A 17,026-nucleotide genomic window follows, 5' to 3' on the forward strand; every position below is an offset into this window, starting at 1 on the left:
TAGTATCTGATTTTGCTATGGATGTCCTCTGTTCAAAATTCCCTCAGGACTAGTGTAGTAGAATTCTCATTTCCTTGAATAACTGTTCATTTTTCGGGAACCAGTAAGTATTTCTCTGGAGTACAGCCTATTCCATGCTATGTAATATACTGATTTTTTTTGTAATTTTAAATACTTTTTATAATTCCTAAAGATTTTTAATAAAGAAAAAGTTAATAAAAACAATTATGTCACTTTTCTCATCTCTAAAGGGTTTGAACAAGATGACATCTAAGGTCTCTGCTATTTCTAAACCTATGTACTCATGTAGTATTGAGTATTTTTCAAATTTCTACTGTCACCTTAGTATTGCAGGAAGAATACAGGGTATTGGTTAACTTGGTACCCTTCCCTTTAGAAATTAACAAAAATTTGCATATATTTCAAAATATCTGTGATCTTATCATTGTGGTTACTCCCTGTATATTATTCTGTTTTCCTTCTTTAGGCAAAGATAACAACTCATTTCCCTTTGTTCATGCCTTCCCAGTTAGAAGATCTGCTACTCCAAATATGGGTAGCCTTCCTATAGGACTTTTAACATTCCATGAGACTGCCCCTTTGTCATCTCTCACTTGTTCATTTCCTTGATATCTTTTACGTCACTTCCAGCATTTAAACCATTATTGATACTGTATCATAGCCTACTTGTTGCCCTTTAGGGTAACTTACACTTTCCGTTCTTTGGAAACTAATATCCCATGGTTTGTGGTCACATAACATTATTGGAATATTGATATTTTAAAAATGAAGTTTTCTGTCCAGGATATTGAAAACACAGTTTCCAAAATGCAGCACTTTCTTTTTTTATATTTAGTCCTAAGCCCAGCTCATTATCAATTAAGTTAGTCCAGTCCAAGATATAATACTTAGAGTATTATATCTTATTGGCAATCTAATCACTTGTATGTCATAATCTGGACAATTTACATCCCTTGTATAGCTGGTTTTTCTTGTTTGGATTGTAAAACCAATCACTTTCAAGTGACTGTTAAGGTGGCCCTATAATATTCTAAGTCTTGATATAGTCAATACCTTGACTTCATTCTTTCTTCTCCCTCCACATTTGATCAGTTACCAAGAGTTGCGATTTTGCTTGTAAAGAAACTCTTGCATCTACTTCTATTATAGCCTGGTTTTGCCTTCATTGTGTATAAGAATCATACCATCAGTGTCTATGAACCAATTACTTATTTATATAACTATGCTGTTAGGAGGAAGGCCAGGTAATTAAATTGAATTTAAAAATTTTGCCGAGTTGCCATTCCCCAGACAAAAATTTCTAAAGAAATGGTTGTAGCTTAAAAAATGGAAACATGTTTGATAAATTGGAAAAAAGAATGATATAGCCTGTGCAATGGCAGGACTTCAATGACAAAGTCTTTCAGCCTAAAACAATGAATACTGACTAGAAGTAGTGAGAAGTATTTCTTTTTCATGCACTGGAATGGACAGGCTTGAGTTTTTTGAAGCTGGGATCAGAAGAGATAGGGAGCAGTATCAAAGTCAAATACTAAAGTAATTTTACACATATAAGGTTGTTTTCCTGAGACATATAGAATCAATGAAATAAAAGCAAGATTAGAAGCTGAAAATCTAGGGTAAGTCAATTAGTAAGACCACCAAGCAAGGCATTTAATAGTGAAATTGTAGAGGGAAAAAAAGATTAATTTACTAGACTTTTTAAAAAGTGAATAAGTTTGTTGTAGATAAAAATGAACCATGGATACAATCTGTTTAGATTTTCAAAATTCCTTTGATATGGCCCAGTATCAAATACTATTTTTTTAATTGAGTTTTCCTCAATTTGATAGTAAGAAGGATCCATGATCAGGAGCAATCCTTCCATAGACACAAATCCCTACTATCTCCATGTTTCATCTGTTTTTCTCCGTGCCATCCTAGAAATATTCCACAGAGATTCAAATATTTGGCAACAATAAAGAAATGGTTTAAAAATAGGGAATGACATATAAGAATAAACAGAGACTTCTCTGAATAGAGATACATAAACATTGAAGTTTGGCAGAGATCAGTGTCAGAACCTGTCTTCATATTTTTATAGATGACCAAAAGAAGTAAAAAGTACCTGTTTGTAAATGACATCAAAATCGTCTTAATAAGGAAAAATGAGGAAATACTAAACCAGGAAGAGTAAACTCTAGAAACATAAGGCTGTTGAGAGTAGTCAGAAACACAATAAATTGAGTTCACTCACTATTCCAGAAGTGGTTATCATGTCTGGCTCCTGCTCCAGCCCCTCCTGCCCTCTCTGTTGCTGTGAATCTCATCCTTCTTGGGCACAAATTTGGAAATCTCCCCTGTGTTAGAACTCTTCCATATAGAAATTGTGATTGCTTTTCTTCCTTGTAGACCTTTTAGACCTTGTAGACCTTTTTAGAAGGGGAGCTCCTTGAAGAAAGGGGTGTTTTCACTATTTTCTTTGTATTCTCAGCACTTAGCATAGCACATGCTTTTTGAGATTTCAATTGATTGATAGATTTAACTAAGATGACTAAAAATTTAAGCAAAGGGCTCAAGATGTAGATTTTGGCTTTCAGGAAAGGTGGCAGAATGAATTTGGGCCTTTTCCTGCTCACAATATTTGCTTTTTTCCTTTCACTCCTCTCCTGTCTTCCTTTGGTTGTCTGATACTAATTGAAGCATCATTGTTTTATTTCTTAGCTTGAGCACAAGATACATAATGATAACAGTATTACATTTATATAGCACTTTAAGATTTCCAAAATGCTTTACAAATATTATCTTGTTATTCTCACGACAACACTGGAAGGTAAGTGCTGTTGTTAATCACATTGTATCAATGAGGAAATTAAGTCAGACTGAGGTTAAGTGACTTAACACAGCTAGTAAGCATCAGAGACTGAATTTGAACTAAAGTCTTCCAAACTAGACCTGTGATGGTGAACCTATGACACAAGTGCCAAAAAGAGTCGTGGTTAATGACTTAGATAATGCTCTGTGACAAAAAGATGGACTTGCTTTACATCCAGACATTCCCATCAACCTTTCCTTGGGAAGAAAACTTTCCCAAGCTATGACCACATTTTGAAAAAATGGCTTTTCAGCCTCATTGCTCCTAATTCTCAGATCATTGTTGTAGTGACATGACCAAGATAAAAGCAATATAGAGCTTGATGGTTTACCTAGCATATTATAATTTTTAGCCTTTAGGTGGTAAAGTATACACTCTGCTTGACTTGGACTCCAGAAGACCCAAGTTCACATCCTGCCCCAGATACCACCTGTGTACCACTAAGCACATTATTTAATCTCTTTCACCCTCAAATTCTTCATCTGTAAAATGGTTGTTATAATAATAGCATCTATCTCACTGTGTGTATGTTTTTTTAAACCCTGACCTTCCATCTTGGAAACAATACTGTGTATTGGTTCCAAAGCAGAAAAGTGCTAAGGGCTAGGCAGTGGGGGTCAAGTGACTTACCCACACAGCTGGGAAGTGTCTGTGGCCAGATTTGAACCTAGGACCTCCTGTCTCTTGGCCTGGCTTTCAATCCACTGAGCTACCCAGCTGCCCCCAAACTGTGTTTTTATAAGAATGAAGTGAAGTAATATATGTAAAGTACTTTTCAAACCTGAAAATACCATATAAATGTTATTATTAGCTATATGAAAAAAAGTTAATCTAATCTAGTACTTCAACTTTTTAAAATCAAATTTTATTAACTTGGGCTAATAACAAAATCATGTCATCTTATATAGAAAATCTGTCATGATAAGACTGAATTCCATGTATGAATTCATATAAGTATATATGAATAAATATAAAATGCTATGAATTCATAACACTTTTAAATGAATGTAAATTTTTATTTTCCATAAAAACAGCTATACAATTTTGGAAAATGGCATTTTAAATATGAGACATTCAGTTGATAGAAAGTTGGTTTATTTATAGATTCACATACTGATTCCTGTACTCCTTCCAATAACTCTGATCCTTTGCAGGCCTGGAACTAAGAATCACTTAATGTAAACTTTGTAGACTTCTCCTTAACCTATAAGAAACCAAAATATTTTTATTATGTAATACAGTTTAAGTCCTACTGCCCTACACAAAATAAGTACAAAATTGTTTGAAAAGGTATTTGGTAAGGTTGGGTTTTTTTTTTCCTTCAAAGAATAACAGCTTAGTTACAATGACATGTCAGAGCAGTTATGCTTTATGTACATGATAGTTTGAATGGACTCTGTGCCTTCATAAATTCTTTATATTACACAATAAAAAGGGAATTACTCTTTTAAAAACTCATTAGTACTGTCATTTACCCACTCAAATGGGACATGAGAATAACTTGAAGTACTCATCAGACGCTTTAACGTTTTCTTCTGTTGAAGGGTAAGGACAAGTCATGACGACAAAAGATTCTTACCCAAATCTAACCCAAAATGCCACAGTATAGCCTTGATCCATATAGTTGTGATAAGACAAAGAAGGTATAGTTATAACAATGATAAAATTTGCTTAATGACAAGACAGTTTGTCCATTATTAAAGAGGGGTTCAATCAGTTTTGTTTGGTGATTGAAAGGCAGTCATATTGGCTGGGATGTGGTTCCTCCAGGTGTTTTCCATTACTCAGAACTGATTGACATGGTTGATCTGAGTTGACCCATGTTTCTAGTCCATGATTTTGACAATCTTAGAGTGATAATAACAGAGTTCACCCTGAATGTATATACACAAAGAACTATTATGCCAAGCTCACAGAACATCTTATTTTGGTGAGATTGTTCAGTAGCTAGGTTTGGACCTGGAACTGCTAGATCCGGGTCTGGGGAACATGACCACTCAGGAAAACGAGAGTCATTACTTAATTTGGAGGTTTTGACAATACAAACAAAACTAATGCAGACAAAATTAGAAGGAAAGCAGGAAACTGAGAGGAAAAACAATGTGTGGTAAATTTTTCTGGGAAAAAAGCTTCATTTCTCAAATATATAGGGAACTCTCAGACACTGCTGGCTGTGTGGCCTCAGGCAAGTCATTTAAACCCAATTGCCTAGCTTTTCTGCCTTGGAACCAGTACTTAGTATTGATTCTACAAAAAGTAAGGTGGGGAGGGGTTGTATGCATGCACATATGTGCACCTGAGACAGTTTTAGAAAAATAAGAGCCATTTCCCCAGTTGATAAATGGTCAGAGGTCATGAACAGGGAATTTTCAGAAGACATCAAAACTATTAATAGTTATATTAAAACATGCTTCAAATCACTCCTAATGAGAGAAATGCAAATTAAAACAACTCAGAGCTACTACTTCACACTCATCAGATTGGCTCATATGACAGCAAAGGAAAATGATAAATCTTGGCATAGATATGAAAAAGTAGGGACACTAATGCACTGTTGGTGGAGCAGTAAACTAGTCCAACCATTCTGGAGAACAGTTTAGAACTATGCCATAACATTTTGCATACTGTTTGACCTAGCAATACCACTACTAAGTCTGTATCCCAAAGAGATCAAAGAAAAGGAAAAGGATCCTTATGAACAAAATATTTATAGCACCTCTATTTGTGATGGCAAAGAATGGAGACTGAAGGGATACCCATTAGTTGGAGAATGGCTGAATAACTTGTAGTATATGATTATGATGGAATACTATTATGCTATAAGAAATGAGCAGGTTGGTTTCAGAAAAAGCAGAAAGACTGATGCAAAGTGAAGTGAGCAAAATTAGGACATCCTACATATTAACAGCAATATTGTAATAAGAATCAACTGTGAAAGACTTGGCTACTCTCCTCAAAACAATGATCCATGACAATTCCAAATAACTCAGGCTGGAAAATGCTATCAGTTTCCACAGAAAAAGAAAAAAATACTCAGTACATTTTAAAAAATACATTGTTGAGTTGAAAGCAGTTTCATTTGAATGATGAGATTGAAGACCAGACTGTTGAATCTACAATCTACAGTCTACAGTGTAGATGGTTTGTAATCAAATGAGAGCAGTGAGTGGAAGTAGAAGCAGCAAATTGTAGATGTTTTCTCAAGGAGTTTTGGTGAGAAGGGAAGGAAAGATAATACAGGATGGTTCCTAGCAATAATGGTTAAATCAAGTGAGGGTTTTTTAAGGAAGGGACATGCATGGGCATATTTGTAGGCATCAAGAAAGGAGCCATTTGATATGGAGAGTGGAAATGATAAATGGTGCAGTCTCCTGGAGAAAATGGAATGAGATTAAGGATACCTGTCAAGGGATCTACCTTAGCAAGGAGAAGGGCTACCTCTTCATGTGAGGCAGGTCAAAATAGTGGAGGAAAATATCTGCATGGTATAAGATGAGAAGAAAAGAGTGAGCCCTCCATAAGTCGTCCCATTTTTTTCCATTTAACTATGAGTCAAAGCCCACTACCGAAAGGGTAGGAGGGCTCCTTCCTTCAAATACCCCTGGGGAAGGAGGAGTGGGTAAATCTTAAGAGATATAATGTTTGAAACAACTACTCTGGTGAGTGGGATAGCATATTGATTTGGAAGGTAGAAAAAGGCTATATTAGTTTTAGCTAGTCCCACATTCTGCCAGAAGCCTTTCCATTCCTTCATTCTAGTACTTTCCTTCTGATACTATTCCCAATTTATCCTGCATATAGCTTGTTTGTACATAGCTGGGTTTGCATATTATGAACTCCTTGAGAGTAGGGAGTATTTTTTGCATTTCTTTGTATCCCCTGTGCCTGAAACATAGTAGATTACTATATTAGCTGACTGACTGATGGAGACATTTTCTTAGCCATCTCTCCTAGTTAGTTCTTCTACCATTTTATCATCCAAAAAGGAAACTGTGGGTAAAAAACTCATAAGAAATCCATTTGTGTTTGTTTTTGAAACAGTCACAGTCATTACTGTCAATATATCCACCCTGAATTGTGCTTCTTCTGAAGTAGCAGGTGGGTAGTAAATGGAAGCTTAAGGCAGAATAGCAATGACTTGATTTTCTGTTCTCTTGAGCTTCACTGAAGAGGGCTACTAGATTTTGCCAGTAGAAATTAAGCTATAATTGCTTTCCTAGAGCAATATGCCCTTTTCCATATATTTCCTGAATGCCAATGAAGGCAGGTGAGGAAGGGATGGTGCCTTACAGAAGTTCCTTAGGGATGAAAAAGATCAGATGAAGGGAGTGGGTTAAATCAGACCAAAACATAAAGAATCTCATGTAATAGGATATTCTGAGTTTAGTTTTCTTTGAAACCAATAATGGTACTGTATATTTAATATGTAATAAGATAAGAATGAGAGAGAAAAATGGTAACTGAGTGGCATTTGAAGTCTGTTTAAAGGGCATAATGCAGTCTCTTTAAAGGGCAGAATGAGTTCTAGATCTGTTGTGTGTTTGTGTACTAACTAGTTGTGTGTTTGTATACTAACTAGTTGTGTGATTGTGAGCAAATATGTTAACTTCTCTGAGTCTCAGGTTCCTTCCCTATAATGAGTGTTGAATAAGATGATCTCTTAGATCACTTCCAACTTTAAGAATCTTCTTGATAACTAGAAATTAGTGCATTCCTTTAAGCTCAATTATTCATTTTCAGGAATTATTTAATTGCAATTATTTTTACCCTTTCACATCTTTTTCTTTTGTTAAAATTCACACTTGATTATCTATCAATAGGTATATGGGGATTTTAATTCATTTAGAAAACATTGATATCATCAACTCACCACATTTTTCTCTTTCATGCTTTCCCCCTTACTAAAAAGCAAAATGCTAGCATGTATCATAGAACAGTTTTATGATAATTTTTCAAAAATGTCTTCTTTTATGAGAATTTGTTTTAGGAAAAGTCTTAGTATAAAAGAGTGGCATGCTGAAGTTTTACATGTGCTTTATTTGCTGTGTGTCTTTGCAAACCTCAACAGTAGCAAACCTGCAGGCTTTCCTTTTTGACATGACATTGAGCTTCTTATTATAAAGCGATCTTACCTACTCCTTAGGTCTCTCAGTAGGCGTGAAATGAGTAAATGAGGGGAATGGGGTGAAAGAGCATTTCTTACTGAGCCAAATCAATGGATAGATTCATTAGATTTGTAAAATTGAGGCTTAACCATAAACCAATGGTAGTCTGAAAATGACTGGGCAGAATTTGTCTTTTGACAAGAAGGAAAGGTGCTTATATAATAAAAAGTTGAGAATGTGTTTACCTGAAATATTTTTGAAAACTTCTTTGGATTGGAAAAATTACGAATACAGATATTTTCCTTTATGAAAAACAGAAAAATAGAACTGTGAAAGTGTAAATCTTCCCTATTTAATAGCTTTTTAAAATCATTTAAATTAATGTGACAATTTCAACATTGCTCAGCTTTTTGATGTTCTGAAATTGTTTCTCTATTTTTCTGTTTATTTGGTTCATTGGGTTTTTTAATGGTTCATTAAGGATCTTTTATTTTTCTTCCTTTTTCTAAGTATTGCTATCACCACTTCCCTCCAATTCCCTCCTACCAAAAATAGCAAAAGCTTTACTGCATAAGAAGTATAGTCAGACAACAAATGTATGTCCCGTTGGTGTAAATTTTTGTCTCTTCACCAAAAAATCAAGAAGCATATTTCGCCATTTGTCTTCTGCAGTCATAGCACTGGTCAGTTAAGTCTTTGATAATTACTTTTCTTTATGTTGTTTTAGACTTAAATTGTTCTGCTAGTTCTTCTTACTCTCTGGTATTCATCTGTTAATATAAATTCTCTCAGGATTCTGAATCCATCCCTTTCATCATGTATTATAGAGCAATAAAATTACATTAAATTCCCATACCATAATTTGTTAAACCATTCCTCAGTGAATGGGCATTCCTTTTTTCCAGTCCTTTGCTGCAACAACAAAATGCTGATAAAAATATTTTTGTACTTATGTATAGATCTATTTCCTTAGTCTTTCATCTCTTTTGAGGGTATTAGCCTCACTAACTGAGTTCATTGGGTTAAAAGATATACCCAGTTTTATGAATTTTGGAGTCAAGTTTCAAATTGCTTTCCCAAATGGTTGGACCATTTCACAACGCCACCAATAGTATTTTAGTATGCCTGTTCTCCAAAGTCATCATTTTCCTTTTTTGTTATCTCTGAAGTCTAATAATGTATGTATGAACAACCTCAAAGTTGTTCAAATTTGCATTCCTGTCATTATTAGTGATTTAAAGGAATTGAAGGTTGTCAATAATTAGCCTTTCTTTTGAGAATTGTCTCTTCATATATTTGGACCATTTATCTATTAGGGAATTGCTGTATAGTTGAGTTGCCAGATTTTTATCAGAGAAATGTGTTACAAAATAAAAATTCCTATTTAGCTGTTTACCTTCTAGTTCCAATGGAATGATTTTGTTTTTTTCATAAAATGACTATACTTTGCTTAGATAAAATCTTTCTCTTTTTTCATAGTTGTGAAAGTCATCTCTTTCCTAGTTCCTATTATTTGTTGATTGACCTTTTACATGTAGGTCATATATCCTTCAGAGCTTATTACTATGTGAAATGACATGTTGGTCTAAACCTAATTTCTTTCAGACTTATTTCCAGTTTACCTAGCAGTTTTTCTCTCAGTGCATATCCTCCCTTAACTCAGTATTTGAATTCCTTAGGTTTATTAAATATTGTGATCCTATGCAAGATTGCTTCTGGCTTATCCCATTTCTCCCATCTTATATTTAAGAATATTACTTACATTATTCCAATCTGTCTCCTGTTTTTAACCACATTTATTTTTGGTGACATTTGAATGTACCCTTTACATCTGAATCTTGGAAACTATAACTAAGCTATGACAGACTCTGTCTCATTTTCTTTTTTAGTACTTTGATTAGACTAACCAGAGTTTAAATTTAATGTAAAATAATGTAGAATAACAACTAATACAAAATCTGTACGAGCATTTTTTTACGTGATAATTCTACAGCTTGGCATTACCTACAGCAGTGTTGGTGAAGGTTTTCAAGTTTGCATGCCCAAACTACATCTTCAAGCTGCCTATGAGCTCCCCCAACATTACCTCAGAGAGCAGAGAGAGGAAGTACTTGCTTTGGGCAGATGGACAGAGGGGCCAGGCATGCAAAAAATGTCCTTGGACACTGGGAAAAGGGGAGCTGCTCTGTCCCCCCTCTTCCCAGTGCCTGAGGACACGTGTACCAATACTTCACCAAAGATGACCTATAATATGAAACACTTGAGAACAATGTGCCTCTGAAATATTCATTGTTAATTTGGGATGTTATAATTTTTATTTAACATTTTATTTTTCCAAATTTGCTATAATATCATAAAGCACTAATAAATAATATTTCCATATGTCAGTGACTTATGATTTCATTGACATGAACACTGTCTCCACTAATATAGATTGCAATTCTTCTCTGACTTAATGTATAAATAAACCATGGTATATATAAAAAGGACATGAAGATGTTTGTATATCAAAGTAGACTCAAAGGAAAGTAAATATAAAATATTCTCATTGACTTAAAAGATGAAGTTATATGCATAGAAAACTCTTTTCTCTGTCATTCTATTTCCATTTTCAATCACTTTTCCTGGAATTTTCTCTTAATTTAGAATATTCTCTGCTTGCCTGTTGTACAAGAAGAAACTAAGTACGTCGGGTCTATTGTTCTGTACATAATAAAGGCAATCTAAAACTTCCTTAAACTAAACTATCTTAGCAGTGACTTTTTTGTCAAAGGAATTTTAGACCTTTTCTTTACCTTTGACTTTAAGCTGCCACCTTATGGACAGAATTAAAATACTGCCTTTCAACCCTACAAAGTAGCATTTGGATTTTGTTTGGGTTTTTTTGTGGGTAGATACACAGCAAAGAGCTCCCAAAATTTCCCTTTCAAAAAATATATAATCCCAATTCAAAATAAATAAGTAGTAGTAATGTTTATTGTTGATAACAAATTTGAAGGACTCTTGCCATCTGATCTTCACTGAGTAATAGCCCTGATTAGATGAAAATTTTCTTTAGTTAGCTCTTAATGAGAACTTGGTAAAGAATTTTCGTGTTGATTTTTGAGAATTATTAAATAATTAATGTTATTAAAATCTGCTTATTTTCCTTCTCTCTCTCTCTTCTTACCCTACTTTCCCCACAGATCGAGGCCACTCAGACACCACCGTGTTCTTTTATCTTTGGATCGTCTTCTATTTTATCAGTACCTGCTATACCCTCTTTTGGGATCTCAAGATGGATTGGGGTCTCTTTGATAGGAATGCTGGGGAAAATACCTTCCTTCGGGAAGAGATTGTCTACCCCCAAAAGGTAAGTAGTAAAAGTGTTTGTGTTTGTTAAAAGTTTTTAACAATCTCAGGGCATGATATGGTATTATAAATGATTTATTTAAATTTGGAGAAAGGGATTATCTGGGCCTTCAGAGGTCTAGTCAAGCTCTTGAAATTTACATATAAAAAATGAAAAAGCTGGAATTTAAGCTCAGGACCTCTTAACACCATATCTAGTTCTCTTTGGAAGAACCAATAAAATTTTTATATAACCTCCTTAGAAAAACATTTAGGAATCATTGAAATTATTTGTATTTTGTTTTTTTTTAATGGGCTTTTTTAATTGTGCTATGTCAGAATGTCATTCAAGTGCCCACATTATACTGTGAAGAATCTGTGAACTTCAGTGTTGACAGAGGGGTATTATTTCAAATATAGGGAAAGGATTAAAAATGGAAGAATCAACAGTGACTTTAGAAAGGCTGAGGAAGGTAAATTCGCAATAACAAAAGAAAATATTTGTTTAAAAGCACTTAGCAGTTGCCTGTTACATAGTAGGTGCTATATAAATGTTAGCTATTAAATTATTAATAGCAATTAGCAAAACAGTAATCAAGCTACAATAATAGGAAGATTCACCTTTCTAAAGGTCTTTAAAGTTTACAGAGTACTTTTCTCAGAATAAACCTGTATAAGAAGGTATTAGGTAATGATTGAAACACATTGATAAAGATTCTTTTCAGCTAGTTTCACTCATAATGATCATCTAGATCAGGAGTTAACCTTTTCGCATGTGAGTTATAGACTCTTTTGTTAGTTTCATGAGTTTATAGACCCCTTCTCAAAAGAATGTTTTGTTTTAAATTATTAAAGGAATAATTATTCAGTATTTGAAAGAATTACTAAATTTCAGTTAGAGGCTAATATAAATAAAGATGCAATTTTTTTCCAATACCATTCTCAGACCTCTTGCCATTGGATCTCAGATTAAAAACCCATGGTCTAGGTCAGGTATATACTTCTAACAAATTCAGTTCTAATTGTTTTGGTTGCTTATAATTATAAGAACTATTTGAAATGAATGAGTATTTCTCTATGGAAATTTCAGATATTCCTAGTTGCTGCAGTTATTCGGAGTAATAAGAATACAGAGTTGTTCCTTAATAGTCTGCTGAAAAATGACCTTGAAGGAAAGGGGGAGTTCTTGCCTGATGTGCTCAAAAATTCAAAAATCATTAGTAATATTATTAAATAACAAGTGTCTGTTATATGCCAAGCACCTTTTTTTTACCCTTGGTTTGTTTGTTTTTTTTACCCTTGTTATTCTTGTGATAAAGATGGTGACATAGGCTAGACAGTATACAATTAGATTGTTTCAAACCTAGTTGAAGAACTAGACCTGGAGAGAAATCATTAATGATTCTCTGTCAGTCTGGGGAAAAGTCTGTAATGGAGCCTCCCAAGGGTCTTTAAATTTTTGTTAGTTATTAGAATTAAGGCATAAATAGTGCATGTTTGTCACATTGATTGACAGAACTCCGTAGGGATAAATGTAATGTCTTACACTTGGGCTCACAAAATCAGTCTCAGTATAAGATTAAAGGTGAATAGTTAGAGAGCAGTTTTTCTACCTAAAAAACTGAGGAATTTATGGACTATAAGTTCATTATGAGCTGGTAATATGCTGTGACAGGAAAAAATGCTAATACAGAATTGGGCTTCATTAAGAGAGGTATAGTATATAAAACTAAGAGGGTGATTGTTTCTTTTCAGACCATATCTAGAGTATTGCATTCAGTTCTGATCATCAAAGTGCCTAGGACATTTAGGAACTGTATAACATTCAAAGGAAGGTAACCAGAATTGTTAAGTACTGTATGAGAATCAGTTGAAGGAACTAGGAATGTTTACCCTTAAGAAAATAAGACTCTAGAGAGACATAATACCTGTATTCAAGTAATTGAAGGATTATCATATGGAAAAAAACTTAGATTTGTTGTCAGGGGCTAGCAACAGTGGGCAAAAGTAATAGGCAAATTTAGTTTTGATGTCATGAAAATTTTCCTAACAATTGGAACTACTCAAAAATAAAAATGGATTATCTCAGAAGTCAGAACATTACTCATCATTGAAGATCAAGGAGCAAAGGCTCAATAACTACTTGTGCTGTATATTAGGAATTCTTAGATAGGAGTTGGGTAATCTACTCTTGACTCACTTCCTGCATTTTAATCTGTGGATCTGGGAACAATATCTTTTTATTAGTAAGAACAGAACAAAATAGGCTAATAAAATGTTGGTATCTAAAGCAAGTAAGGAAATAGCAAGAAAGTGTCTAGCTGCCCTTGATATTCAAGTTACCTAGTACAGATGAGCTACATCTTGGGTGCTGAAAGAACAAGGAAGAGGTAGAGTCAAGGTGGCAGAGTAACAGAAAGCAGGACAGCCCCATTCTTCTACCACATTTCATCTACAAAAATATGTAAAATGCATCAGACTGAGTTCTGATGGAAAAAATCCAAGGGAAAAAAATCACAGTGAGTCATTTTCTAGCCCAACTTGACTGAGGGGAAACAGAATTGTGTAGACCTTGGAGATAAGATCTGGCTAGAAGCACTATAGTATTCAGAGAATGAAAGATAGCCAAAACTAGGGACTAAGACAGAAAATATGGGGCAAGAAGAAATCTCAAGGGAATCTCTGAACCTAGCACAGGATACAGGAACAGGTGCCATCTGCCCGCTGTCACTTCTTTCACCCAGTCCCTAGCCTCAGATCCCAGGTAGACTGAGGAAGAAGTCTGCATATAGTGGAGAGGAGCATTCTTGAAAGTGGTTGTAAGCCATTGCTTCGTACTAAGCAAATAATAGTTGTGTGGCTCTGATCCTAGCAGTAAAGCAGGGATTCATGTGCCTAGGCTGAAGCCTTCAGTGGAGTAAACAAGAAAGAAATCCTAGATCAAAAGGACTACAGTTCAGACACCCTGAGCGTAAACTGGAGTGAGAAGAGACTTGAAGGTAGAACAACCAGAGCTTCCAGTGGCTTATCCTGGCTGAGCTAAAGCCCCAAACCAGAGACAAACTGACAGACTCAAATTTTAGTCATGAATTTCCTGAGCTTTGACCAGGAGGGCAGTGAGCAAACTTTTATCTCAGATCACATTACTTGGGAATGCTGAAAGCTTTCAGATCCCTCGCCTACACTATAAAAATAGGACACAAAAGGTCAGAAGCACAACCCAGATATTCCCCCCAGAAGTGTGCACAGCCCAGTCCTAAAATCAAGTCCAAAGTCAAGAAATAGGCTGGAAGCATGAGCAAACAAGAAAGAACCCAACCATAAAGAACTACTGTGGAGGGAATCTCAAGAAAAGGATGGGCTAGCATGGCTTCATCAAAAAAAAACCATCATTTATTTCCTTTTCTTGACAGGATTACTAGTGGTAGATCAAAAAATACTAAAGCTATAATTTAACCAACTTGTCCAGTCAAGTCATTGGACCTACTTTGTGCTATGCATTATGATTCAAAGAAAGACCAAAACTAGTCTTTTCTCTTATGGAGCTCACAGTCTAAAAAGGAGAGACAGCATACAAACAAATATCTGCAATCGGGCTGTAGCTTGGACAAATGGGAAATAGTTAGCAGAGAGGAAGCACTAGAATAGAGGCATTAGGAAAGACTTCCTCTAGGAGGTAGGTTTTTAGCTGGGACCAGAGAAATAGAAAAAGAGGCAAAGAATTCCAGGCATGGGGGACAGTCAGTAAAAATGTCCAGAGTCAGGAAATTAAATGCCATGGATGGAGCCAGTGTCACTAGATCTCAAGAGTATATCAAAGGGAGTAAGGTCTAAGAAGTTAGAATGTAGGAAGACACCAGTTTATGGAGAGTTTTAAAATGACCAACAAAAGATGTTTTATTTGATCCTGAAGATAATCAGGAGCCACTAGAGTTGACTATAGAGGAGGCAGTGACATAATCATACTTGTACTTCAGGAGTTGACAGCTGAATAGAGGGTAAAGTGGAGAAGAGACTTGAAGAAGGTAAAACAACCAGGAAGCTATTGTACTAGTCCATGTATAATGTGATGGGAGCTTGCACCAGGTAGTAGTGTCAGTGTCAGAAGAGAGAAGGGGTCAGATTTGATAGATGTTATGAAAGTGCTGACAGGACTTTACAACTAATTGAATATGGGGCAGAGGAGGGGGGAGACAGACAGAGAGAGAGAGAATGGTCACAGTACCAAATAATTCATGCAATTGTGTTCATTTCACACACCAGCAATATTATGCTTAAGATTCTCCAAGATAGGCTTCAGCAGTATGTAACAGAATTATCAGATTTGCAAGCTGGATTTCAGAGGCAGAGGAATTAGAGACCAAATTACCAGCATTTACTGGATTATGGAGAAAACAAGAAAATGCCAGGAAAACATCTACTTCTCCTATATTGACTACACTAAAACCAGCTATGTGGATTACAACAAAATGTGGCATGTCCTCAAGAGAGATGGGAGTACCAGATCATCTTACTTCTCTTCTAAAGAGCCTGTATTTGGGTCAAGAAGCAACAATTAGAACTGAACATGGAACAGCTGATTGGTTCAAGATTGGGAAAGGAGTATGATAAGGCTGTATATCGTTACTGTTTATTTAACTTATATGCAAAGTACATCATGTGAAATGCTAGATTAGATGAATCAAAAGCTAGAATTAAAGTTGCTAAGAAAAATAACAGTCTCAGATATGGAGATAATATCATCCCGACGGCAGAAAGTGAAGAAGAATTAAGAAGTCTCTTGATGATGGTAAAAGAGAGTGTCAAAGCTGCCTTGAAGCTAAATTTAAATTTAAAAAAAACCTTAAAATCATGACCTGGTTCCATCACTTATTGGCAATCAGAGGAAGAAATGAAAATAATGTCTGATTTTATATTCTTGGACTCAAAGATCACTGCAGAAGATAACTGCAGCTATGAAATAAAAAGCTATGCTCTTTGGAAGGAAAGCTGTGGCAAATTTGGACAACCTACTAATAAAGGTCTACTAAAGGTCCAAATAGTCAAAGCTGTGTTTTTTCCAATAGTAATGTTTGACTTTGAGAGTTGGATTGTAAAGAAAGCTGAGCATCATAGAATCAACACTTCTGAATTGTGATGCTAGAAAAGACTTTTGAGAGTGCCATGAACAGTAAGGAAATCAAATCAGACAATACTCAAAAGAAATTAACTATTCTCTGAAAGGACAAACACTGAAGTTTTAAATACTGTGGTCACTCGTTGGAAAAGAGTGCTGCTGGGAAAGATTGAAGGCAAAAAGAGAAGGATGTGACGGGACAAGAGGAATAGTGTCATGTAGAAGCAACAGACATGAGCTTGGACAGACTTTGGGACATAGCAGAGGACAAAAGGGTTTGGTGTCTGGTCCATAGAGTCACAAAGAGCTGGACACAACTGAATGACTACAGTAACCAAACTTGTATCAGGCTATGTGTTTGTGCTCTCAGAGCCATCCCAGCCATGTTTGAAAACAGCACCTTTTCCTCCATGGCACCTCTGTAAGACAGTCCTTCTGAGATATAAAAGAGCTATGATCTGTACTGATGGCAAAAGTGCTCAAATGGAAGAAGATCATCCACCATGATCAGGTGGGATTTATACCAGGAATGCAAGGTTGGTTCAACATTAGGAAAACCATCCACATAATTGACCATATCAACAGTCTAACAAACAAAAA

At 35.2% G+C, this 17,026-nt stretch overlaps 1 protein-coding gene across 3 annotated transcripts in view; it reads left to right on the forward strand.

Moving 5' to 3' along the window:
• Positions 1-17,026, forward strand: part of XPR1 (xenotropic and polytropic retrovirus receptor 1) — a 255,578-nt gene that overhangs the window by 222,047 nt on the left and 16,505 nt on the right. For all 3 annotated transcript variants that reach the window (XM_044676921.1, XM_044676922.1, XM_044676923.1), the window contains one exon: positions 11,166-11,332. In XM_044676921.1, the coding sequence (XP_044532856.1) occupies positions 11,166-11,332 (167 nt within the window). The remainder of the gene's footprint in view (positions 1-11,165; positions 11,333-17,026) is intronic.

This window comes from Gracilinanus agilis, chromosome 4, assembly GCF_016433145.1.
Source record: "Gracilinanus agilis isolate LMUSP501 chromosome 4, AgileGrace, whole genome shotgun sequence".
NCBI classification, from domain to species: domain Eukaryota; kingdom Metazoa; phylum Chordata; class Mammalia; order Didelphimorphia; family Didelphidae; genus Gracilinanus; species Gracilinanus agilis.